Source organism: Bison bison, unplaced genomic scaffold (genome assembly GCF_000754665.1).
Source record: "Bison bison bison isolate TAMUID 2011002044 unplaced genomic scaffold, Bison_UMD1.0 scf7180017864518, whole genome shotgun sequence".
NCBI classification, from domain to species: domain Eukaryota; kingdom Metazoa; phylum Chordata; class Mammalia; order Artiodactyla; family Bovidae; genus Bison; species Bison bison.
The window spans coordinates 19,287,443-19,313,662 of record NW_011495071.1 but is presented as its reverse complement, the minus strand read 5'-3'; the positions used below and the strand labels follow the sequence as shown (position 1 = coordinate 19,313,662).

The 26,220-nt window shown below is 50.1% G+C and overlaps 1 protein-coding gene across 5 annotated transcripts in view; it reads left to right on the top strand.

Annotated features, from left to right (window-relative positions):
• MICAL2 (microtubule associated monooxygenase, calponin and LIM domain containing 2) overlaps window positions 1-26,220 on the top strand; it is a 241,958-nt gene that overhangs the window by 142,362 nt on the left and 73,376 nt on the right. The window contains exons 22-27 of one of the 5 annotated variants that reach the window (XM_010830618.1): window positions 970-1,032; window positions 5,922-6,029; window positions 7,019-7,205; window positions 8,734-8,822; window positions 10,493-10,595; window positions 25,990-26,170. In XM_010830618.1, coding sequence (XP_010828920.1) covers window positions 970-1,032; window positions 5,922-6,029; window positions 7,019-7,205; window positions 8,734-8,822; window positions 10,493-10,595; window positions 25,990-26,170 — 731 coding nt within the window. Of the gene's footprint in view, window positions 1-969; window positions 1,033-5,921; window positions 6,030-7,018; window positions 7,206-8,733; window positions 8,823-10,492; window positions 14,490-25,989; window positions 26,171-26,220 lie in introns of those variants that run through there. The other 4 variants (XM_010830615.1, XM_010830616.1, XM_010830619.1 and 1 more) reach the window with 4 other exon arrangements.

Below are 26,220 nucleotides of genomic sequence, written 5' to 3'. Positions count from 1 at the left end.
TGCCTTAAATTTCAGTGTGATGCAGCTAGGTTTTTGGCCTGAACAGTCACAAGAAATCTTGAGGTCCCCTCATTTAGGGACCAAATTCTTACCAGGGTCTTACCTTTTAAGTTATTTTTTTAAGACTGTGGGCTATGGGATCATGCCCAGTCTGATCATTCATACCATCAAACCAGTCCTCCTGCAGCACTGTTAGCCCCCATCAACCCTTAGTTAACTTCTTTCTTCAATGCAGGAGGCTGCTACCTTTAACATGGCTGCTAGCCACTTACCAAGGCTGGCGAGCTCTTGCAAGATCAAGATGGCAGCAGTATTTACACGGCTGAGCCAGAGGGAGGGCCTCGGGGTCTGGAGACTGTAGTTGAGTCCTCCTGAGTCAGAAGAGCAATGCGCATTGCAAAAGGAGCTTTCTCTACCCCGGGGGGGTTGTTTGTTTTAAAACTGGATTTGCAGGGTTTACTCTAGAGATTTGCATATTAGAGAGAAGCTGGGTGAGTCTAAGCTGGGTGAGTCTTAGCTGGGCAATCTGCCAGTGTTTCATCTGATAACAAGGGTAGAGTTCAAGGCTGGCTCCAACCTCATTGTTCTCTCTGTTCTGGGGATAGAGCTAGGCAGTCCTTTGGAAGTAACCTGTGTACATCCCAGCCTGGGGGATTTTAATTTGCAGGGAGGCAGGTGCTGCAGTGAGCAGGATGAGGCTTGGAGTCACATGTGGGTTCAGCTCCCAGATGACTTGCTTACTCGCAGTGTGGCTTTGGATGAATTCGTAGACCTCTCAGCACCTGAGTTTCCTAACCTTCAGAACGGAGGTGGCAGCAGCTACTCCTGAAGGTGATTGGAATAATGCAAAGACTTAGCACATATCCAGTCTCTCAAATATCCAATAACTGTGCTATTTCCCCAGTGGAGAAGAATTCTGGACGAAAGCTCACTTACCTAAAATGCATGTTGATTCCTCTCTTTCTAAAGGCAAAGAAGTCACCTTCAGGTTCCCATTTCCAACCCAGCCACTTAAGAACATTGCGGCCTCAGGTGAGTTAGAGCCTCCCTGAACCTCAGTGGCCCCATCTGCGAAGGCGGATTATCAGACCCACCTCACGAGGCTGTGAGGGTTCAGTGCAGCTCAGCGCCTGGCACCAGGGGACACTGGCGCCCACTTGGAGGTCACAGCCCCTGAGGCCTGCCTGCATCTCAGCTCTGAAGGTATCATTTCCGAAGTCCCTCAAATAAGGCAGTTTCAATCCTTGCCCTGAGCATATGGCTGAGGCCTCAGGCACACCAGTCTGTCGGCTGATTTTCCTCATCCAGGGACTCCTCAGGGAGGAGTATATTCCTATTTGCCCAGGAGACTTCCCTTGGCCCTATATGTCGAAACCTCCCCTTCCCTCAAGCTCTCAGCTCCAAGGTCCTGGAAACTCTATTCTCCAGCCCTGCCTGACCCATGTGGGTTTCCTGATCCTCACGGCAGGTCAGGTGGAGAAGTACAGCTTGGACACCTGGTATTCTTGGCTGAGTTCCAGGCCCAAGAGGGATGTTACCATTGTCTGGACACAAACAGACCCAAGCGCCTGCTTCCTCCTTCCTTCAGAGCATCTGTCATGTGCCAGGAGTGTAGAGATGAGAAAGACAGGGTTATGACATCAGGGAGTACAAACCAGAGTGGAGATGACCCATCTCCCAGCTCGGAGCAGGGTAAGAAAGGTTCCAACATCCAGACAGGGACATGCTTGGTGATGGTGCTTGTGACGACCATTAACGTCATCATGTTTGAATCTCAGTTGACTCGAGAAGAAGAGGGAGAAGCCAGTGCCTTCATCTGGGTGGGCTGTATTATTCTTACTCGTGCCGAGGAGGGAACACAGCAACTGCAAGTTCCTTTGTGTGAAGGCCACCCAGGAGAGGAGAAAAAAAGTTCCAGAACAGGGAAAATTAAAGCTGCATCAGTGGCGGTGCTTTGGACTCATTAACCATCTGCCAGGCAATTCTTGGGAACCCAGCACCCTGTGAGGTGCACCCAGATTCTCTGATGACTCTTTCACAGCCCTTTGAGGATGGCAGTGGTCTCCCATTTTACAGATGAGGAAGCTGAGGTTCACAGAAGGGAAATGATATATGTGATATTAACCTAATGTAAAGTTAGATGATGGCCCACCTGAATTGTCCAACCATTCCAGCTTGTTCTAGTTAATTAGCTGGAAAAACCTAGAATTTCCAAGAGGAAAAAAATACCCCAAATAGTATTTTGGTTTTTCTTTTTAAATCTCTAATCTATGGTGGCCTGATTCTTCCAGATACAGTGAAAATGAATTACTAGAAATATGATCACACACTTGGATGTGTAACTATGTTGAACTGCTCTATAAGTGTCTAATGCTCTCACTTACAGTGTTCCTTGGATCACAGATCAGTTCCTGTTAGTGAAAAATATCCCAGTTCTTAAAAAATTACAGAAATATTGAAAGATACATAAAGGGTGCAAAAGCAGTCCCATGGCCCTCCAAAATTATCATTTCTTAAAAAACCAGTGACTGTGACATGTTCGTTTCTGACTAGGTCATCTGATTGCCCAGCTTTGGATTTGGAAAACGTATTCCCAGCCGAATTGTAAGCTTGCCTCTTGACCAGCTCCCCAGGAGCCTAAGTGCTTTTGCCTTTCAGTGCAGTAATTTCGTTGTTGAGAACCTCTGGCTTCTGGTTCTTACTCTGAGGTCAAACCATAATGAGTTTTCTGGAGGTTTCTCCATGAGTGGAGTTTCTTTTCTTCTCAGGATGCCCAGGACCCATTCATTTCCAGATTGGTTAGAATAGCGCAACTTAAAGTGTGTTCCATCGGCAGGAACTAGTCAGTGATCCGAGGAGCACAGCAAGTAAGAGGAAGCATTAGACACATGTAGAGCAGTTCAACATAGCCACACATCCAAGTGTGTGATCTTATTTCTAGTAATTCATTTTCATTGTATCCGGAAATATCAAGCCACCATGGATTAGAGATTTAAAAAGAAAAACCAAAACCTAGTCATTCACCGCTGACCATCTGAGGAGCAGTGAGTTAGCATGAGTCCAGGTGGTCAGGTCTGCACTGTCTTGGAGCCAGGAAGACATCGTACCGTCAGGAAATGGGAGATAACCTGAGACTCCCGGGCAGCGTTCTCCTTCACGCTGGTCTTTGGGGCGGCCTCCTCTCATCCCTGAGATGAGTTCTCCATCACCTGGCCTGCGGTGTCCTTCCAGCAAGTCCTGGCTACCTCTTGTTCTCGGTGTTCCTGGCATGGTTTCCATGGTACACTTGGGAAGGGCATATAGGAGCGCCAGTGTTGCTTTCCTTGAGGGTGCCTTCATTTCATTATTCCTAGGAAAACCGCTGTCATAGGTGGGCATGTGGATGCAACTGGGAGAAAGGAGTCTTTTATGACTAAGGGCCCACAGTGAAAGGAACGACAGGGCTTGATCTTCATCCTGGATCCCTTGTGCTGATAGAACAACCAAGCAGGCCCACGACTGCACAGACATGTTTTGGCGGCACCCCCAGCCACCCCAGGGCCCTCTGCTTGCTCTTATAATTGTTCCTAAGTCAGGATTGCATGGAAGCTCAGCAGCGCAAAGTGCTTATTAGCTAAGTAGTTAATAAGGTCTCATTAGGGACTTGTATTTAAAGCCCCAGAAAGTAGAGTCTCGCTCTCTGCTCACTCAGGGGAGGCAGTGATTGTGCATGGGCATCTGGCATCACATGGTGCCTTCCTGGGAGAGCGCCTCAGAGCCGGTTCACACATGGGGTCAGGAGAGACAGTCACGCAAGGGGAGTATGGGCAGTGAGGTAAATCTGACCTCTTCTGTCTTTATTTTGCTGTAAACCCAGGAAGTACTTGGTATTCTCAGCTCCTATCCAAGGAGGCCTGTGTTGGAGGCCCCAGCAGGGGGTGGAACATCAGGCAAATAATGGCTTATTGTCCAGAGCCAGTGCACCTGAACCTCTCTTAGGAGCAGGAGCCAAGTTTCTTGGCATTTGTGAAATCTTGAAAATGGCAGCATGTATGCTCAGAAGCAGAATCCTAATCTCTTCCAGACGGGGCCAGTTTTGAGAGAGGGGAGGGTAAGCGGCCTGGCAGCTGCTGCGACTAAGAAGGAGCGAGCTTTGTGAAGTCTGAGGGGGTCCCGTCTGTCTGGGATCAGACACCCCAGAAGGCCCCCGGCCACATCTTCCGTAGTTCCCCAGAGGGCCCCACACATGGTCTGGCACGACTGATCCAAGTAGCTGCTGGTGTTGCGGCTTCCTTAATGAGAAGCGGGCAGACATCCGCTGGGTCGTGTCTTTCGCCCCAGCCTGCTTGGCAGCCCTTCCCTCTTCATCCTCTTTTTGCACCTGTGCGTTTGTTGGTGCCCAGTGAGTTGGCCTCAGGTTCTGAGGGTGGGCCCTGCTTCCAGGAGGCAGGACCGGTGGGCACCTGCTGCCATTTGCTTTGTTGCCCCTGAACTTCTGCTTTATCTTTGGGGCTCTCACCATGAATTCAGTGTGGCCTTCCAAGAGCGGTATTGGGTTTAGATTGAGGGCCTTCCTTTGTCCCCACTCAGGTCACTGTTACTTGCCGTGAAGATGGCTATCAACCTGTGACTGAGGGCCAGCAGCCTACATTGCTGCAGTCTGTGGCCACATCTCCCAGAAGCTGGATTCAGAGGCTGGGGAGCATCTGGAGCCTCCCTCCCTACAAGGCCTTAGGATCAGGAACCGTGTTTACAGATACAGCCTCATATCATGCATGTTTACCTCCCTGCAGAGGAGATAACAATATTCCCGAGCTGGCCTTTCAGAGCTGGTGGGGAAAGAATAAGCTGGGATTTGCCTGGGGGTGTATGTGTGATTGTACCACATCTGCGTGGATTGTCAGCTCTCACCCCTTCCCCAGCTCCATGACACACCAGTAGGGATCCAAGCATTCATGGGTAGGCACGGACCATCATGCCTTTGGGAGCACAGGTGCCCGCAACCTATCAGGCTGTGATCTCTGGGGCCAATGTGGAACTGACTTGCCTGGCACCAGCTCTGGGGCCCTGGGCACTGCCACCTGGAGTTCCCTGTCCTGCTCCCCGCACCTGCCCAGTGGGGACCACCATCCATTCCCATTTCGGCCACTCTTTATTGGCAAGGTAGTTTGAGTCCTGACCTGATAGAACTGAGGTCAGGCATAGCCACAGCTCCCTAGGGGACACAGGGGCTGCAAGGGAGGCTGGGGCTGCCAAATTCAGAGGGAGGAGGGAGGGAGGAGTCAAGTTCATCTTGGCCCAGCCCTGCCAAGTGCCCGGCATTCACACACATGCTCTTTCATTCTTGCCACAGCTCCACGAGGTAGGCACCATTTATTCCCATTTCACTAAATGAGGACACTGAGCTCAGAAGTTGAGGGCTTTGTGTCCCATCTTAGAACCGTTAGTGGTAAAGCTCGGTCCTAACCCTCCTGATCTGGGGAAATGGGGAACAGGTCTCCCCATGTAGCCGCTCCAGGCCCTCTAGAGAGGGGAGTCTTGGGAAGGTCAGCTTCAGTGCAGCTGGCTTGTTTTCTTAGTGTGAAGGTCCCCCAGCTGGGGCTCAGAAGACCTTAGCAGAGTCCTGGATCTTGCACTGATTTCTAAGTGGCCTTGGATAGATCCCTAAGGCCTCTAGGATTCATTCTCCCTATCTGTGAACTGAGCAAGCTGAACTCCTGAAGACCGCATGTAGTTGTGAGTCACCCTGCTGATCTCTTTCTTCTCCATCTGCAGAGTGCCTGCTGCCGGCTGCAGGCTAGTGAGGCCTCTCCTGGGATGCCGGGTGCTGTTTGCATGTGTGTGTGGAGCCCTCTCCCACCTCCAGCTCGTTCGTGTTTTCCTTCTTGGTGCTAATGGCCTCTCCCTTTGTCTCTGTCTCCTTTATCTCTGCTCTTGGGTAGCTGACAGTAGGGAAAGTATCCAGCGGAATAGGGGCTGCAGCTGAAGTTCTGGTCAATCTGTACTTGAATGATCACAGACCTAAGACTCAGGCCACCTCTCCAGACCTGGTAAGGATGCACACCCTTCCGCCTTCACCCACAGACACCACCTCTGGCCTCCCAGGGAGGGTGCCTGGGATGCGGAGAGGATGGCCTGGCCCCCTTCTCATGGGACAAGGGGCTGAGAACAGGCCAGGTCAGAGCAGAGGTTAGTGGGGGGGCTGTGTTTCCTTGTAGACGAACCTCAGTCGTCCCCCTTGTGGGTCATTTCAGAAAGCAGAGCATCTTCCCTGCTAGCTGGGGCTCTGGAGAACTCAGGGAAAAAGTCAGGAGAGGCCATCTACAGAGATGGATAACCCTCACTACCAATGTTTAGCATCCAGTATAGATTGGATTAAGAAGTAATGGGGAAAACATCCCTTTCCTCTGAATTCCCTCCTTCTCTGGATGACTCTGCTCACTGTCACCACCACAGTTTGAGCTCTTTCAGTGTCCTTTTGGCACATTACCCTGGAATCACCCAGGGGTGCCCCTCCTGCCCTGGGCCTCGCCCTCCCCTTTTGCATTGAAGAAGTTGATTGGCAGCCTGATGCCCCTTTCCTGTGTTCTCTTGAACAGTTTTCATGCCATTAGCCTTCCCTGCCTGACTTGTGTCACTGCAAGGGGACAAGGATGGCTAAGACATTCTTTCAGTGACCTCGCTCTAGACCCAGGCAACACTTAACCCCTGACTCAGATTCCTGGAGATGGCATCCCTGGGCAGGCATGTTTGTGAGGGACACCTGCTCTTTCAGACAAGGAAATGTCACTCCCACTATGAAACCAGAGTGTCCAGCAGCCTGCCTGGGAGTACAGTCAATGCCGCCCTGGCAGGGCTGGGGTCTGCGTACCTTCCGACCCTCACTCTTTGCAGCGGTGCCCCCAGTGACAAATGCAGCACATAGCCTGTGAGGCCCCACAAGGCAGGCTGGCATCTCTACATGCCCAGCCTTGCGTTTGAAGATGCAGTGTACACCCTAACACGCTGTTCTTCTCTTCCGATGCCCTGTGTCTGCCAGGAGTCCGTTCGGAAGACGTTTCCCCTGAACGTGGGTGGCAGCGACACCTGTTACTTCTGCAAGAAGCGCGTGTACGTCATGGAGCGGCTGAGCGCGGAGGGCCGCTTCTTCCACCGGGAGTGTTTCCGCTGCAGCGTCTGCGCCACCACCTTGCACCTGGCCACCTACGCCTTTGACGTTGACGAAGGTAACCTCCAGGGGCCAGGGCAGCACTTGTCTCTGGCCTGGGCTCCTGACTCTGGAGGCTCTGGGACAGCCAGCACTTCCCAGGGAGTAGTGGTATCATCAGAAAAGCAGTTTAGGGAGCAGGGATCCCCTGCTAAGGGGAGAGGCTGCCTGTGGTGGGCAGGGGTCCTGAGGAAAGGGGAGCTGTCAGCATAGGGGCTGCACATGCGTAGGGAGCACCTACCAGGCGCCACGTGCTTTATGGACATTTTCTCACTCAGTCTCACTACCTTCAGTTGCCCCTGTGTGGTCAAGAAAATCGAACCTGGTAACTTATGTCACATGCTTGGCACCACACCTGACATGTGATAGGGGTTCAATTTGTTGTTATTCGGTTGCTAAGTCATGTCCGACTCTTTGCGACCCCATGGACTGCAGCACGCCAGGTTTCCCTGTCCTTCACCATCTCCCAGAGCTTGCTCAAACTCATGTCCATTGAGTCAGTGATGCCTTTGACCATCTCATCCTCTGTTGCCTCCTTCTCCTCCTGCCCTCCATCTTTCCCAGCATCAGGGTCTTTCCCAGTGAAAAGGAGAGGAGGGTTCCATAAATGATGTCATATTCATGTTATTATGAATGAAGCATGTATTGTAGGAATGACCATAACTGTAACATGCCCTCTGCTGAGTGGGCTACCAGAGTCATCAGTGAAGGAGTCGCTTTCATTGGAATGAGTGATTCATTTCTAACCTTCAGCACTTGATGTTTGTGCTATCATATAATGACAAAGCTTGTGATTCCATACCCTAAAACTAACTGCCTGGGCTTACATCCAGAGTATGCCACTTCCAGCATATGGCATATGTACGCCACATGCAAATAACCTCTTACCTGACCTCTGGGTCCCTCAGTTTCCTTATTTATAAAATGAGGATAATAGTACTTTGCTCATAAGGTGATCACTGATTTACCTCATGGGAAGGATTTAAGATAGTGCCTGGTATATTGAGTCCTACTCAAGACTTCACTGTTGTATCATTATTCCCATCACTGTTGTCACTGCGGTAACAGTGGCACAAAGCAGGGTTTTCTGGAAGGCACCCAGTATCCTGGGCAGTGGCCTGTGGCCCAGTGTGTGGCTCACTGGGTTTTTCTGCCACCATCTGTTCAGTGCTGTTCCCACCCCCAGGGGTCCCAGAAGCAAGAGGAACTGCAAACAGAGTTGCTATTCCAGGCTGTCCATTTTGCTGCCTGGCAACTGGCCTTGGGAAGAGACTTGGCCTCAGGGATTATCTGAGGGTTTCTGCCCCATTCCCGGGAGCGTTCCCCCCGTCCCCCACCACCGTTGCTGCGGCTGGTGGCCTCCTCTCAGCGCCTCTTCTTTCAGGCAAGTGACGGAAACTGTTTTCTCACGTTTGCGCCTTCCTGGGCTTGTTTCCCTTAGTGGTGTTTCTCTGACCTAGATGGTGGCAGGCACTTGGCTCAGGCTCTGCTGTGGCTCTGGTTTACAGGAGAAAAACCTCTGAGTGTCTGTGTGTTTCTTTTTACAGGCAAGTTTTTCTGCAAGCCTCATTTCATTCACTGTAAGACCAACAGCCAGCAACGGAAGAGACGGGCAGAGTTGAAGCAACAAAAAGAGGTAAGTTTTATCTTGAAAATGGTGGTGAAATGGGAAAGTTCCCTGGTAGGAGGAGGTTGTCAAGAGTTCCTGCAGGTTAGGCCAATGTTTCTACCTTTGGGGCGCTTGAGACTCAGGTGAAGAGGTCTCTGCTCCCTGGCAGGAAGGTCCCTGTGTCTCAGTCTATTCAGCTGGCCTCTGGGATGTGAGCTATTCCAGAGGTCAGCTCCCAGAGCAATGACTGCTGCTTCTCATGAGAAGCCCAGAAGAGCTTTCCTATGTGCCAAGGATGGGGCTAAATGCTTAGCCATGCAAAAGCCACGTAGCCCCCAGGGCCTGGGGCCCCAGTGGCCACAGAGCACTGTGAGCAGGGATGCCTGGTATAGGGCCAGCCCTCTGTGGTTTCCAAGTCCTTTCCCCAGGCTCTTGGGGAAAGTGACTGGCCTGTTTAATTTGCGAGTGGGTTGTGATAGCACCCTCCCTGCCCCCACCCATGGTAGCTCTTAGCCAGCATCTTCTTTACGGCTTGATTAATCACCCATCTCCAGCAAGACCAACAACTTCAGCTTTTTTCTGATTTCACAAGTAATATGGGCTTCCCAGGTGGCTTAAGTGGTAAAGAATCCGCCTGTCAATGCAGGAGACACAGGTTCAATCCCTGGGTTGGAAAGATCCCTTGGAGGAGGAAATGGTAACCCACTCCCGGATTCTTGCCTGAAATATCCCATAGACAGAGGAGCCAGGCAGGCTACAGTCCATGGGGTCGCAAAGAGTTGTATACAGCTGAGTGACTGAGCGGTCACAGGCACACACACACAGTAGAAAAATGGCTAAGTAACTGAAAGTCTATAAACAAGTAAAGTGAAATAACCCACCATCACTCTATCCTGAGAAAATCATAATTAACATTTTGGAACATTTCTTTGTAGACTTTTTCCTATATGAAAAAGTTGACCCTTGAACAGTGTGGGAGTTAGAGCCTTTGACTCTCTGCAGGTTCAAAAATTCATGTATAATTTAAAGCCAATCTTTCATATTGATGGTTCCTCCATATCCATAGATTCAACCATCCATGGATTAGATAGAGGTGTAGCATTCATTATTGAAAAATCTGCATTCAGGTGGACCCATGCGGTTCAAACCCACATTGTTCAAGGGTCAGCTGTATATTTTCACCCAGTTGGAATCCTACCTTGCAGTTTCATAGCCTTCTTTTTTCACTAACAGTATAACAGTTTCCCATTAAGAATTCTTTTGGAGCCTGATCTTTGATACTTGTAAAAGATGACTGATAATTTATTTGCATCCTATATTGTTGGACATTACTATTTTTGCCTTATAAACATTTTACAGGGAATGTCTTTGTGCCTGTATCTTTATCCATATTGCAAATTGTTACTTAGGGTAAATCATGAGAATGAGATTGCTGAGTCAAAGGGCATGTATGTTTTGAAGGCTCCAGAGGAAACTGATCCCTGTGATCAGTTCCCACCGCCACCCCAGGAAAGTTACACCTGTGTTCAGCCCCCTTCAGCAGTGCACAGGAGGTGCTGAGATTTTGGGGAGGGGGTCCTGGTTGCAAATTGTAGGGTCTGCCAAGTCCTCTCTTTATTGAGTCTTCCTCTGCTTCACTGGAGGAGCCCTCTCTGAGCATTATGGACTGAATACCCTCATCTTGATCTCTTTCTCAGGAGGAGGGGATATGGAAAGAGCAAGAAGCCGCTAGGCGAGACCCTTCCGCGGAAAGTTCTTGCGCTGCCGCTGCCATCGCCACGCCGGAAGGCAGCCCCCCAGGTATCCCCAATTCCTTCTTTAGGAAGGCACTAAGCTGGCCCCTCAGGCTGCCGTGGGGCCTGCTTCACCTTCCCCGGAGGCTGATTAACTGGATTCAGGGACTCCTACGCGCCACCAGCCTGCATATCAGGGACAATGCGTACAACTACTGCTACACCTACGAGCTCCTGAGCCTCGGGCTGCCCCTGCTCTGGGTGTTCTCCGAGGTCCTGGCTTCCATGTACCGGGAGTCGGAGGAGTCCCTCCAGAGCATCCGCGACTGGCTGCTCAGACGCGTCCCGGCCAAGCTGCACTGAAGCCCAGCCCCACAGTACCGTAACATTTCCCGCGTAGATGGCGGCGTGTTCGGCCAGCTCAGGCGCTGGCCAGGGAGCCCCACGCCCTTGAACCAGTTAGCGCAAAGCCAAAGAATTTCCCGTCGGCCACCTGCACCTAGCCTGGTCACGGTGAACATCTGCTTCAGGCCACCATGACATGAAGGATGTTTTTTTAAATAGCTTTGTACTTTTATACCAAAGCGAGCCATACTTCTAGGTTTACATTTCAATTTTCAACGTTTAATAAGCCAAGAGAAAGCATTTTTTTTTTTTTTTTCTATGAGTGTCAGTTTTTTTAAACACGGGTTTGAGGTTTATAACTGGTATTACAAAAACCCCTTCCACGCTGTGGTCTTGAAATAGCCGCTCCCTGTAACGTGAATACTTTGGAGCGAGCATGCAATCTCCTGACAGTGCCTTCTGATTTTGTGCCTGGATACCACTTGTCAACACAGGACAATTGTTGCAACATGAAAGCATAGTAATTTAGAAGGAAAAAAAAACAAAACAGAAAGGACGAAAGAGAATTAAATACAGAAGGATATGGCAACATGTAGTTGCCTGTTACCTGTCCTCCCAGGGAGAAGGACTATTTTGCTCCCTTGTTCTGATGTAAAATAGTAGCTTCAAGATGCTCCTGACCCCAGTACCAAATTGCAGCCAAATTATGTAGAACCACAGGATTTCAAGTGAATTGCTACAGACATACGTTTTCCCTTCCCACTAATGAGCATGGCAGCCAAAGCCCATTGGCCCCTGGCCACTCAGAACTCCATCAAACTGATGCAATCCTAAAGAGGAGTCGTGTCAGCTGGTGGCCTTTCAAGCCCTCCTTTTGAGGTCCCCAATCCAGGTTGCAGTCTGAGCCAAGGCCATTCAGGGTCCATAACAGTCAGGCTGAGGGAGGAAACTGCCCTCTCAGGCCATGTCCTTTGGGATGAAGGGTATTTATTAGCACCTGACAGTATTATTTCTGGAAAGCGTGACCTCCCCCGTGAGCATGGCTAGCAGGCATTCTGGCTTCTTAGCCAATCGGCTGCCATGCATATTTGGTCAAACGGTCAGAAACCATTGATTATTGAATTGTCCCAACTGAGGAATGCATCTGATCCAGAGGGAAGCTCCCGTGTCTTGACTAGCAGAGGAGGCTGGGAGTGGAGGCTGTTATTGACTTATGCATAAGAAATATACCTTATTAAGGGCAAAACGGGCCTTGGGCCCACCTACATTCTTCATTCTGGGCATCTGGAGGAGGCCTCAGTCTTCCCAGCTCCACTCTGCCTGGACATGCACGGCTGCTGGGTCTGGCTGAACAGTGGAGATGGCTAATAGAGAAAGACCTTCCACAGAGTTCAGTGTATCTAGAGTTGCTGGGCCCTGCCTGTTACACTAGAAAGATCCTCTAGATTAAGAAAGGATGGAGTCTGGTGGGTTAGGAGCCAGAACTCTTAAGGGCTTTGAGATGCCAAGTTCTCCAGGGTGGGAAGAAGCAGGGAGGCATTTCTATAATAGAAACACTTCCCTGAGTCCTTGGGTAAATCAGGGGCATGACTGCGGCCAAGTCCGTGGGAACTGGCGCCTCTGTCTTTGTTGGAACTGTTCTCATCCTATGACTTGCATTGTGTTTTTCCAAATTTTTGCTGATATTTTAGTGTTCTCTGGTGGGAGGAGCCTTTGATTTGTTTCATGTTTGATTCCGAAAGTCATGATGTAAACACATCACAGCTGTGTCATTGTTATTCCCGTCAGCTCAGGGCAGGATGAGGTGCTTTGTGGGATGCTCCATGAAGCTAGAGTTAGGATCTCTGAGAATGTCACTTCTGGCCATAAGGAGACTGGTTTGAATTACTCTGGTGAGACAGGGCGTGCCTGTCAGAAGCCTGAGATGTTTGTTCTGAGACGTTGAACCTTCCTGGTGGGGCAGCACCAAAACACAAAAGTAAGTCCTGGGAGCGGGATGTTTCTAAACCTCCATAACGTATTTAAGAACAAATGTGGGATACTAGAGTAAAATCGGGGAAGAGAGGATGTGGGGGGCGGTGGAGACACGGGATTATTTCCAATTGCACGGATCCACCCTTGCAGATAAGTCACTGCTCACTTCCAGAAAGGTTCATCTGTCTTAAGCAAGCCATAACTTGTTTGGGGGAGTTGCTCTTTTTTTTAATGGTTGCCTCATTTTCAACTCCTGTACCTTTTCGTATTGTCCATCAATTTCCTTGTCCCCCCAACTAAATTCTCTCTTCTGTCTCTCTCTCTCTCCAAACCTTACACTGTGGCCATCAGTCCATTTCAGCCTTCCAGTGCTGCACCCACTTCTTGGCTGACACACTTCTGCTCTGAGGTGACTGGTTTTCTTGCCAATTTTCAGAGAGTGGTACTAACCCCTGACCTGCTTTCTGCGCCCCGTCTCCCCCACTGCCCCCGCCGTGGCCTTGGTTGTGCTAACTGCGAGCGTCTTGCCTACTAATGGACTCATTCATTCGGTGGCATGGTTGGTGAACAATGTGGGGTGGTGTTCAGCTCGAAAGCGTTTCTGATTCCATCCCTCTGAGCCGGCTGCCCAGTCCACTCCAGGTGCATGGCCCACCTCCTCTCTATACTCCACGGCCTGCATGCATGCTTTTCTGGTTGCACTTACAAAGCCACTTACCTTCCTGGGAGGATTAACCTGGAATATGAGACTGTGCCATAGAGAGGGCCCTTCACCTTTGAAAAGAACTCTTTCATCTCTCAGCCTCTGAAAAAGCATATGCATACAAGCATCTTCTTCAGTTGCTTTCTAATATGAAGATTATCAATGTTATCAATCCACACCATAGGTGACTCTTTTTGGAAGGATTTAAAAAAAAAAAAAAATATTTCTCCCAGGCTTCATCACAAGCTTGGCCCAGACTCTCTATTTTAAACACACGATCACAATTTTTCTAGTGAAGCTTTCCTCCCCTGCAGCCTATACTTTCCCTCCCAGGGTTTTGCTTTGACTCTTCTGGTCTCTCTAGGCTCATAAAGCCCCAGAGGATACAGAAGCTTCAGCTAGAGCAGTCATCGTCACAGGCCAAGGGTGCCTTGGAGAGCAGCCCCCTTTCAATGCCCCCAAGCTCTGCTCAGAACACATCCCCCTGCTGACTCTGCCTGGAGCAGCAGGACACTCACATTGCTTTTAAAGAGAAACACCACACCTAGTCCGGTGGGGCTGTTGAAGGCAGGCCTCGCAGTCCCGGGCTGCAGGTGGTGGTGTCCTGCATGCGGCCCAGAGCCATGCTGACCTCTCTGCACAGCCCTGCATGCTGCATTTTGCTCCCTTGTTGGTGCAGATCCCAGCCAGGACGAAGTCACGGTTCTTGTCTTATCTTCTCTTGCAGAGTCTCTCCCCTTTATAGAATGTCAACCAAAGAGTGCCCTCCTCCCCCCAGCCTCCTCCTTAGCTAGCCTCCCCCACCTTGTCACCATGCATGTTTGTGACCTTTGGTAGTCCTTACAGTGCCACGTGGAACCCTGTATTTTGCACACAGCGAAAAATGTTTAGCTTTATTTATGGTATTTGATGCTGTACATGGAAATAAATATGGTTCTTTATAAAGCTCATTGTTTCCTCTCTTCTTTGCCATGGAAGCTGCTCAAACCTCAAACACAGGGGTTGGTTGAAGGGGTTGGCCTTTCCTGAACTGGCGGGCCTTGCCCTTGTGGTGACATGGGAGCTCTCTGGGGCTGTGCTGGGTACTCTCAGAGGAAATATTACCTGGGGGTAATATTTGGAAAATATCACCCATGCTCTGCAGCCAGGCTTTGGGGGGCTCTTCCTTGAAAACTCACGGTACTTTTCTGCTCTAGGTGCTGGGCATTGCTGGCTGAGGGTCAGGGTGGCCCTCAGCTATAAGGAACAGACTGTACTGACAACTGCTTGCACCCATTTGCTGCACACATCCAAGCCACGGACCTGTCAGAGAACTTTACTTAGGAACCTTATTCTAACTTAAGTTCCCGTGCGACAGAGGTTGCTCTTGAAAGTTTTGTGCTAGCCCAGCTGAGTGATGGGTATAAGGTAAGAGGAAGGACTGGACATTGGCTTCAGGATGGCCGTGTGCATGGCAGGTGTATTTATCCAGGGAGGAGAGTCATTTGGGCTGCTAAGAGACCCACTTTGCCCTCAAAGGCTCAGGTCACTCAGTTTCTTAGGCTGCAAGGCTCTGCCCACAGGGCCACTCTGAGGATGTTTCCATGGCAGGCTCTGGCTCAGTTCCACTTGTCTTTAAGGGAAGGATTTGAAGTTTCACTCAACTAGTCTGGACGGTGTCAAAGAAATCTGGTCCCTCGCCTCCCTAGGGTGCGTGCCTTTCTTGGCCAGACTGGATGTGCTGAGCTTCTGACACTGGCATGTAAACTCATCTATGAACTTCATGAGGGCCTTTATGTCTCTAAAGGGGCACTTCTGAGGCCCTGGGCCTCTGAGCCCAGTTGCTGGTGCCTGGAGCTGCCTGGCATCATGATCAAGTGTTGTTACTCTTACCCAGGTGAGATACTCTTTCTGTTCCCTAAAAGGAAGGGTGTTAGGGACTGAAGTCAGGAGCTGGGTTGGACAAGTGACTTATTCTTTTATTCATTCATTTATTCACGTGTTCATTGAATGCCTGGGCATATTCAGGACCTGGAGATGTAGCCGTGAGCTACACAGAGCACCGCCCCTCCCCGCATCTTGGATTGTGTATAGCTCAGGGGCGTTGTACTAAGAGCACCGCCCCTCCCCGCATCTTGGATTGTGTATAGCTCAGGGTCGTTGTACTAGGCTTGCTTTGTGTAGTTGTGCATGCACTTATTTATTTGTACATGCACACGTTGGTTTACTCAGCTAATATTTAGTGAGCATCTACTGTATGTTGAGGGAATGAGACAGACAAAAGTCCTCATTCTCATGGAGCTTACAGTGTGGGTTTGATTTAAAGTTGGGTTAAAGCAACATTTTCCAAAGTGTGACCATAGAACACTAGCTTTGAGAGGTGCTTTGTGAAGAAAGGGCTCCATAGTCCCAGAGTTTGGGAAATGTTTTATACTTACCATGCTGATCCTCCCAAATCTTGGTGATCCACAAGACTCATTAGCACATTCAAGTCTGAGGAGTCCTCCAGTAAGGAAGCCTAATTAACTTTTTTCAACTGGGTTTTCCTATACCTCTTTGAAATGAGTTTTTTGTTTGGGGGGAGTTTTTTGTTTTTCAGATTACATTCTATGTAAGTGTTTATAAAATATTCTTTACCCAGAAACACTGGATGAAAGAAATTAAAATAAAAATGTAAATAATAGGATTAAGTATTGGTCAGATAATGGAGTGGTGACTTTCTAAACTTTAAAATCTCTGATGGAAAAAATCTCAGAGGGGAAACGTGGCACAGATCTGACTTATAAACATTTTTTAAAACTTAATGTGCAAAAAGTAAAAAAATAGTCAATAGGCAGGCAGACCAGGGGAAAATCTGAATTTGATGTGATAACAAAGATGTTCATTGCTGTGGCATTTAGAAAGTTCCTGCAAAGCAGTGGTCTCAGGCACCTTGCCCATGTAGGTAGTATTTGTTGATTAAAGACCCAGTGATAAACGGGCAAAGGCTATGCATGAATAGTTCACAGTCAAGCAAATTTTAAAACACTGAGACAGCAAGCATTTCCAAAAATGTTCTAACCTGGCTTTCAAAGGAATGTAAATTAATCATGCTGTACCCACTAAATAAGTAAAGGAATAGTGAATAGATTTGTAAGAAAAAAATGCAGACTTAATCACTAGTATTAAGTGAAAAGTTAAATGGGGACAATCTTTTCTGGAAAGCAATATGGTAACGATTATTAAGACCCAAAAAAAGGGATTCTGACCTCTGGGCCCAGAAATCCCACCCCAGGAACTGATCCTAAAGAAATAATCCGGCCAGAGAAAGGAAGTCCCTGCAACCTGAATACAGAGTAGGGTAAGTGAGTCAAGTGAAGTGGGTGAGCATGGGCTGCTCTCCTCTATTTCTGTGAACTCATTTGCTTTCAGGGCTTTTCCTTTAATCCCTTAAATAAGTAAAAGAAGCAACTGGTACTTTCACTGCCCAAGGCCAGTGTTTCCAAGGAGTCGAAGAGTTCCTGTGTGGTACCTCATTAGCTCTTTACCTCCTTGGGTTGATACTGAAACTAGAGGCGCCCTAGAGCAGGATCTTCAACTATTGAGCATCTTCACCTGTCCAAGGCTCAGGCCAGGAATCTAGTGCTGCTCACAGGAAAGGCCTTGGCATAGAGCAAGGCCTTGGACTTGGCTGAAGGCCCAGCTCTGACCCCAACACTTTGTACTGACTCAGAAGCACTGGGCAAGTCCCTTCTGTGAATGGAGCTAGCAATGCCTCTGGCTGAGGGTTTTGTGAAGGCGGAGTCTGTGAGCATGCCCAGCAAGGGCTCTTGCTGAGTTATAGGGTGAACTTTCCTGGTTTCATGCAGCAGAGAGTGTCCTGAGGGAGGCATTCTGGGTCAGAGAGACTCAGAGTCTGATAGGACTTCTGAGAACTAAACGGGTCTCGGTTCACATGGGGTGGCAACACCTATTGCTCTCTAGTCTTCCAGTCCCCCAGCTCTCTGGAAGGTAACTCGTTCTTCCCTTTGGACATTCTGGCCTCAGTTTGAGCCCCTCTCTCCCACCACCTGCATTTTAGTTTTGCTTTAGTGAGTGTCTTGAGTCTCAGCAGAGGAGCTGTCTCCAGCTCTGCCATGGGCTGCCTGCTCACCATCTCCACTTTGCTCTCTGCACAGAGTCTCCAACTTAGATATCCACCTCTGATCTTCCCCTGAGCCAGACTCCACCCTTGGCCTTCACAGTCTCCAGAAATGGCAGTTCTGTTCTTCTTGTTGCTCAGCTCAGAGCCTTGGTTAGAGTCATTCTTGGCTCTTCTTTTCTTGGTCCTGCATCCAGTCTGCTAGTGAATTCCAAGTACAGCCAGACTCTGTCTGCATCTCACCACCTCCACGCTACTGCCTGGTCCCAACCACTATTATTTCTTCCCACGTTTTTCCGGTGACCTCCTACAAGCCCTTCTTATAGAGAGCTCTCCCTATGCCATTCAACCTATTTTCAACCCAACAGCTGGAGTAATTCTGTTAGAACTTAAATCTGATCTCTCCTCTGCTCAAAACTCCAATGGCTGCCCAGCTCAGAGGCATATGGTGGAGTCAGACCGTTCTGTACAGTCTGGCCCCTGTTACTCTGACCTGCTCCACCTCATATGCTGTGTCCCAGCCACGCTGGCCTCTGCCATGCGGCATTTGCACTGGCTCTTCTCTCTGCCAGGAACACCGTTTCCTGGTATCCATATGACTGATCTCTTTGTTTCCGTGTCTCCCTCCCTGTGAGGTCCACCTTTAATACCATGACCTGCACCCCCAGCTCTCCTGATCCCCCTACCATTTATTTTTTCCCTCATACTTATCACCTCCAACTGTATTACATAAGTCACTTACTACCTATATGTATTGTTTATGTTTTCCTTCTTGTTGAACATAAGCTCCTCAAGGGTGGGAGTCTGTTTCTTTGGAACAATCGTATACACCCATCAGGTAGACCAGTGCTTGGCACATAGCGGACCCTCGATAAATATTTGTAGAATAAATAAAGGTCCTGCCTTCCAGCCTGGACCTCTGACTCCTCTGACTAGGGAGCCTGTGGCCATCTGGGGCCTGAGATGATCTTACTGGTGTCAGGTCACAGGAGCAGAGAGAACCCGTGAGAGCAGTAGGTGTTGTGTCTTGCTACCTCCGCAGAGCCTTTGGATTGACTGGGAAAAGGGAGTTTTGGTTTAGCTTCCATTTTGCCTCCAAGGGATATAATCTGCACACAGCCTCTCTTGGCTGCGTGTCGGAGCAAGTATGTCGGAAGCTGGAGGCCCAAGGTTGGCCAGCATGGGCAGGAGAAGGAAGAAGAGAAGAGTCAAGATCTCTTGACTCCAAAGTCCAAGATCTCTTGATCTCCAAGATCTCCAAAGCTGGCACTGTGAGCCAAACACAAGTAGGAAAGTCAGCTTCCTCTCTGCCTTCGGGCCAATACACTGTTGGAAAGACATGGTATGCCTCATCCCTTCCTCCCAGCCCTGATGGAGGAGGCCTTGCTGCTCGGAGGGCTCAGGCCAATCTGGGGGCCCATCTGTAGCTGGTGTTTTCATGGTGTGTCTGGGCAGAGGGCTCTGTGAGATGAGCAGATCAGCTCTGCCGAGGGCTGTGAGCAAAGGAAGGGCTGGGTCCTCCTCCTGGTTGGCTTTTAGTTTACTTGAGTTGGTTTCTGCACAGAAGTTGCTGCTAAAGCCAAGCAGGGTCCTTGGAGGAAGACTGCTCACGCTGATTCAAAGCAGTAGAGGGTGAGCCCGAGTACACATGTCTGCACACAAACATGCCCCATGGTCAGCCTGGGGATGCCTGATGAGAATGCCACTGCGCAGGAGAGCCATGCCCCAGCATGGCAGGTGGGCCCAGGGCCACCCATCAGTGTGCTCATCCCCTGAAAGCCCCTGGAAACTGGGATTCCTAGTAGCATACTCTCCTCCAGGATGACAACCATGCTGTCTTTAGACACCTGTGCCTTTGTCTTTGAAAGGGACATGCACTGCAAAGGCCCTTGGTACTAGACCGACAGATCCCTCCTAGGGCAGTTGGGTGGAGGGAATGCTGGACACAGGCTCCTTCCCAGGGCCCTCGCCCATCCTGCTGGGGGCCTGTCAGTGTCCCCTCACTTATCACAGTCCAGGAGACTGCACTACGCTTAGTACTCTGGACAGCTGCCTGTTTGCTCTTGGGAGCACTCCCTGCCTTTCCCCTGCTCTGCTCTTTATTAGAGGTGTGAGGAGTGAGTGAAGTCGCTCAGTCATGTCCAACTCTTTGCGAGTCCATGGACTGTAACCCACCAGGCTCCTCAATCCATGGAATTTTCCAGGCAAGAATACTGGAGTGGGTTGCTATTTCCTTCTCCAGAGGATCTTCCCAACCCAGGGATTGAACCCCGGTCTCCCGCATTGCAGGCAGACGCTTTACCATAGAGGTGTAACCCCTGCAAACTACATTTCCCAAGCTCCTTTGCAACTGGTTTCCTATTAAGTCTGACTGTGGAGACATTACTAGTGAGGGATTGGAGGGTGGGATCAAGGGAGAAGCCAGGGTATTCCTCCATCACTCTGCATCCCAGGCAGTGCTGTCTACTTCCTATGGTACCCACCACCTAATGTGTGGCCCTGGCCTCCGGGCTCATAGCACCAGCTCCTCCCAGAGTCCCCCTCGCCAGTAGCTTCCTATTATTACTCATCTGTGCATTGCCTTGTCATCCCTATTTGACTTTTCCATCAAATAACTCAAAAAAACTTTGACCAATCATTATTCGTTTCCTTTATTAACTTTACTCTGTTGAACTCCCTGACTTGGGTTCTATTTTCTTGACTGATAAACTTTCATTGCTCTTGTTAAACTTCTCTCTTCCAAAAGAACAATGGGCAAGAGAGCAGAGGGAGCTTTTACAAGCCTAGAGCCAAAAGTGGCTCTGGCAGTTAGGAGCTGTGTGACCTTGGACCAGTGAGATAACATCTCTGAGTTTCAGTTTCCTAATCTGTAAAACAGGCTTAATGACAGTACCCAGGAGAACCTGTTGATTCGTTGTCTTCCTGAGTTCTGGAGGAGAGTGGAGGGTCTCCAGACTTGGGGAGAAAATGGGAACAAGTTTGCCAGCAGAGAGAGGGGCAAGGCCTGTAGGGGCCTGGCCACAAAAGAGCCTCAGGACTTGGCTGCTTGGGGCCAAGTGAGGATAGACATTTCCCTGGACACTGCCTGCCTCTGCCTCTGGAGTCTCCTCTTTCTCCAGGGAGCAGGTGTCTGGCCTGAGCAATGGGAGGAGACTGAGATGTTCAGCTCTGAGCAGATTGCCTTCCCTCCCGGAGGCTGGGGCGGCTGCCCTGGGAAGGGCTGGATCATCCTCACCCTCCACAACCAGACACCTCCTCCCCTGGCAGCTCCCAGCCCCACTGAATTCTCCCTATGAGCACCGATGACTTCAGGCAAAGCCTAGGACAAAGAGCAGCTGGGCCTGGGGGAGGTGGCACCAGTGAGCACACCCAGGCCCGTCACCTGGGGCTGGTCACAGACACGCTGCTCTGTGTCCAGGGCTGGCTGATCCCACTCACCCTTGGGGTAGCCCTGGTTGAGTTACTCTGGTCTCTGCATTCTGCCACTCATGCAGTGCAGATGATCATAGCATCTTTTCAGGACGGGGGGATATCAGAGAAGATGAATGTAAACTCCTAGACAGGCATGTGGCCCCAGCTGATGAGTTGGGGCTGCTTTTGTTATTGCTTTTCGATCACTTCTGTTACAAGTACTAGTACCACTAGGACTATCGCTACTGGTCTGGCTAGGGATCCTCAGGGGAATGCGAAGAAGTATCTGGAATAGAAGCTTGAGTGGAAATTACCTCTTGGGGCAGCGCTGAACCTGAGACCCAGCGGTTGCCTGGGCCTTGTGGGGCAGAAGGAAGGGAGGAGCATGTCCTCCTTGGGGGTCTTCTGCCTGTGCGGGGTGGTGACCAGAGGAAACACCAGCTTCTTTTCCACAAGTCTCCATGACCAGGTGCCGCCCGGCCCCTGCCCCTCCACTGATACCCAGGCTGTCCTGTGAGAGACACTGGCCCTGACCCTGCTGCACTGGATCTTCATTCAGCCACATCCCCACCCCTTCAGAAGCCAGGTAGCCAGCCTTACTCTGATCTATCCCTCAGCCCTGCTGGCAAAGACAAAACTCTCCAGGAGAGAGAAGGAGAGGGAGGAAAGCAGACCCTGGGTGTTCTTGCAGGTTTGGGCTGGCCTCTGAGATATAGTGGGTGTGTGTCTGCCGCCTGGCACAGCTCACCTCCACTGCCTGCAGCCGCCCATGGGGCCAAACTGCTCTCCACTCCCTCTCCCCTCTTCTCCGCCCTGTGTGCTCAGCTGATAGGTCTCCTCCAGTCATCGCAGCTGCCTCCTCGCTGGTATCCCTCTCTCCTCTCTCCTCCTTGTGGGTCCTTCCATACACCTTCCACTCTGCGACCAGAGCTGTCTTTCTCGGAGGCAAATCTGATGATGCCAACTGCCAGCTTCCAGCCCTTCAGTGGTTGCTCCCAGAGCAAAACCCACCCTTCACCTCACCATTCCCGGTCTGGTGTCAATGCAGTCATTTCCCACTGGCTTCTTTTCTCTACGCTCTTGCCCTCCAGTTGTGTGGACTTAGTTTCCATTCCTATGCAGGTGCCAGTGCTTTCCCACTTTGTTTTCGCTCCCAGGGGTCTGCCCCCTGGAGCACCACCTCTCCTTTCCCTGTTCAAATCCTACTCAACCTCAAGCCCCATTGAAATGGTGCCTTGTAACCAAAGTCTTCATTGCATGGAAGTTTGACCTCCCTCCACTCACACCTCATTTTGGCCTCAGTCTTTTGGGTCTACCTTATAACACAGGTCTTTGTGAACAGACCTTCTTTTTCCTGTGGGGCAGAAAGAGGTGCTTTGAGGCAGACCATGGCTGAGTCATCTTCAAATCCCCAGTACAGCCTGGATCAGAGAAGAGCACAATAGCTTCCATTGACTATGCAAATAGCTGCACACACAGCTCACAGGCACACACATCTACACTCACAGTGAACCATGTATAGAGTCAGGTCTCTGCGGCAGCAACTCTGTGTAACAAGCCTCCCAAACCTTAGTATCGTGTAATGTCATTTTTTCTTGCTTGTGGGTCTCTGGCTTGGCTGAGTGGCTCTGCTTCAGGCTGCAGGTGTAAAGGTAGCCTGGGATTCCATGGGATCAGCCAGGCTGTAGGCTGGCTCCAGAGCTGCCCCATGTGCCACAGTCAGGGACCCTAGGCTAAAAGGACAGTAGTCACCAGGGACAAGCTCTTCGCATGGCCAGCAAACAGGCGTGCAAGTGGACTAGCCAAACAGCAAGGGCATTGAAAGCTGCAGCTCACATCATGCCCACTGATTTCTGCTGGTCAAAGCAAGTCTCAGGGCCAAGCCTCAGGGCAACTGGACAGAGAAGTTCACCCCACCTCTTTAGTGGGAAGGACTGCAAGGTCATAGGACAAACTACAACTCTGTTACGGGGAGGGACTGAAGAACTGGGGACGCATCCCAGTCCAAACTCATAGAATAACCCCCATGCATATTGGGGCTCATTTGCACTACTGTTCTGCTCACAGACATACAGACTAGGCCTCATCCTCTGATGAAATATACTACTGAGTGCTGGTCTCTTAACCTCTCTGTACACCTGTTTTCTCAGCAGCAAAATGGGGATAATACTTCTTTTCCTAGAATCTTGTGTGACACTTAATAGACTTATTACATGCTAAAATTCTCATAAAAGTACTCAGTAAAAGCTGCTGCTATTATTATTACTACACAGTCAAGTATTCAATTATAACACTTCCCAAATGCATCCTCTCCATCTACAGCCTCACCAATGCAGAAGGGTGCATACATGTCCTCACAAGCAAGCATGCACTGTACCAGGGCTTACAAACCAGTGACCACCTGGCTGCATCTGCTTGTAAACATGTGTTATTGGACCTGTACAATATTTTAAAATGTGCGGCTTTGCACATAAAACTCAAAATGAATTATCTTCACAGATGGTCAATAGAATTAGGGAGTAGATAACATTTCCCAGAAAGAGCGTGTGGGTGAAAAAATGAGAGGGCCTAGGTGGAAGCATGAAGAACCTATCATTTAAGGGTTGGCTAGAAGCCAGAATGGTTGAGATGGAACGGTCTGCAAGGCAGGGAGAGAAAGTGAGCCTGGGAGCAGCGAGGAGCAGAGTACAAGAGCTGCGGGAGGGCCCCAAAGCCCAGAGAATTGGATTTAGAAACAAGGAGGGCACTAGGGACTCTGTTGGGGGTCATTTGGATAGTGGAGGTATAGGCAGGATTATAAGGGATTGAGGAGTGAGTGATGCGAGGTGAAGAAATGGAGAAAGTGAGTGCGACAAACTCTGCCAAGAAGACTAGCTAGGAAGGAAGAAGAGTTGGCTGGGAGCGGGGATGGGAGGACTGGGAATAAAAACAGTTTTCTTAAAACGGTAGAGTATGTAAACGCTTATGGAAAAGATGCAGGAGACAAAGACTTAATGACACAGGAAGAAGAGATAATGACCTTGGGGGATGTGTAGGGGGAACCAAGATCAAGTGCAGTGTCATCCTTAGGAGAAAGGACTCCTTTCCCACTGTGACCAGAGAGGACATCACTGAGCTAGCTTGTGGCCAAGAGGGAACTGGGGCCCGGGCTGCCTGTCTTGCTCATTTATTCACCAACTGATTCATTGATTCATTTAACAGGTATTTATTGAGCATCTACTCTTCACCAGGCACAATACTAGCAAGAAAGAAATAGGCAAAAATCACTGCCTTTATTCTCGGCATGGGAGAGAGAGATAACAACAAAATAAATGGGGAATGTGTGTAGTTCATTAGAAGGTGTGATATGCTATGGATAAAAGTAAAAGGAACGGAGAGCCCTGAGGGTGTGGGTTCGCATTTGAGGAGGATGATTGGGATCACCTACTTGAGAAGGCAACAGCTGGCTGAAGGCTTGAAGGTAGTGGGTGAGCAAGCCCTGCTCTTTGGGGACAGTGTCTCCGAGGAAGAGGCAAGAACCTCTGAGCTGGGGGCTGAGATGGGGGAGGGCTGAGTGTGGGAGAGTCAGCATGGTGTTCATGTGGTCGGAGCAGAGAGCCAGGGGAAGCACTGGAAGATGAGATCACAGGGATCCTGGGGGATTGTGAGAGGAGGTGCTGGTATTGTCTGACTTCCTTTTTTTTTTTTTTAGTTTTTAAAAACTTTTTAACTAGAGGATAATTGCTTTACAATGTTGTGATGGTTTTTTGCCGTACATCAACATGAATCGGCCATAGGAATACCTATGTCCCCTCCCTCTTGAAGCCCCCTCCTACCTCCTTCCCCATCCCCGCCTCTAGGTTGTCACGGAGCACCAGCTTCGGGTTGCCTGCATCATATAGCAGTTTTAACAGTCACTCAGCAGCTGTTGCTAACAGACTGAAGGGTGGGCGCGGCCAGAGGGAAAGCAGGGAAACTAGCAGCGTCTGATTCTATAATCCAGACGAGATGGTGGCCGCTGGGGCCAGGGTGGTAGCAGAGGAGGTGGTGACAGGTGCCTGGATTCCTGGCGTATTTTCAAGGTAGAGCCAACAGGATCTGCTGATAGCTCGAGTGAAGAGTGAAAGAAGTCAAGAATGCCACTGCAGTGTTGACTGGAGCAACCAGCGGGCCCAGTTGCCATTTACGGAGATGGGAGGGCCATGGGGAGGCAGGCTGGGGGAGAGGTGGAGACGGAGATTTCCATGCGTGTGAGGTTAAGGTATCTACTGGACATCTCCCTGGAGATGCCAAGAAAGCCTTGGTGTGCATGCATCTACATTCAGGGAAATGTCCACGTTGGACAGAGAGATGTGCGAGTCCCTGCTGTCTGGGGTTATTTAAAGTCATGAGACTGAATAAAGTCATCAAGGACATGAGTGTAGATGAGAAGAGAAGCAGTTCAAACACTGAGTCCTGGGACCTTCCAGTGCTAACGGGTCAGGTCCTGGGGAAAGGGGAACACTGAAAGAAACAGAGAAGGGGATAGCCAATGGGGAGGAGGGAGCCAGCTACGCTGTCCTGAAAGAAAAACTGCTTCTAGAAGGAGGAAGTGATCAGCTGGGCCAGAGGCTGCTGGTGGGTCAAGTAAGAGGAGAAATGAGAAGCTACCGCTGGGTTTAGCAGCACAGTGTGATTTTGACAAGAGCAGTGCAGAGTCTGGTGGGCCCTCTGCACATTTCAACCCTCCTTTATGGGTTAAATGGGATGGTGTGTGTGTTCATGCCCAGCACACAAGATGTGTGCTCTAAATGCTGGGATGTCTGGTGGGCTGAGTGGTGGGGACCCGGTGATGGCATGGAGGAGGAGGTCTATCTTGGAGCACCCACCCAAGCCTCTGGAGGAAGGGCAGGCTCCCTGCAGGGCTGTCCATTCCCACCATCTCTCTAGACCCTCTTCTCCTTTCAACAGATGAGCCGACCTCCCCCAAGAAGCCCAAGAGCGTCCCGGAGCCCGAGCCTGGGGATGTGGCAGGTGGAGCCGCCTCCCCCCTGCCCTCTGAGTGGACCGCAGTGAGAATCAGCCCCGGGGAGGATGTGGTTGGACAGGATGTGCTGGCCGTACGCGTCCTGGTCACCAGCGATGACAGCAGGTACGCTCCCACTGCTGTAGGACGGGGGCAGGGTGGGCTGGGCAAGCAGA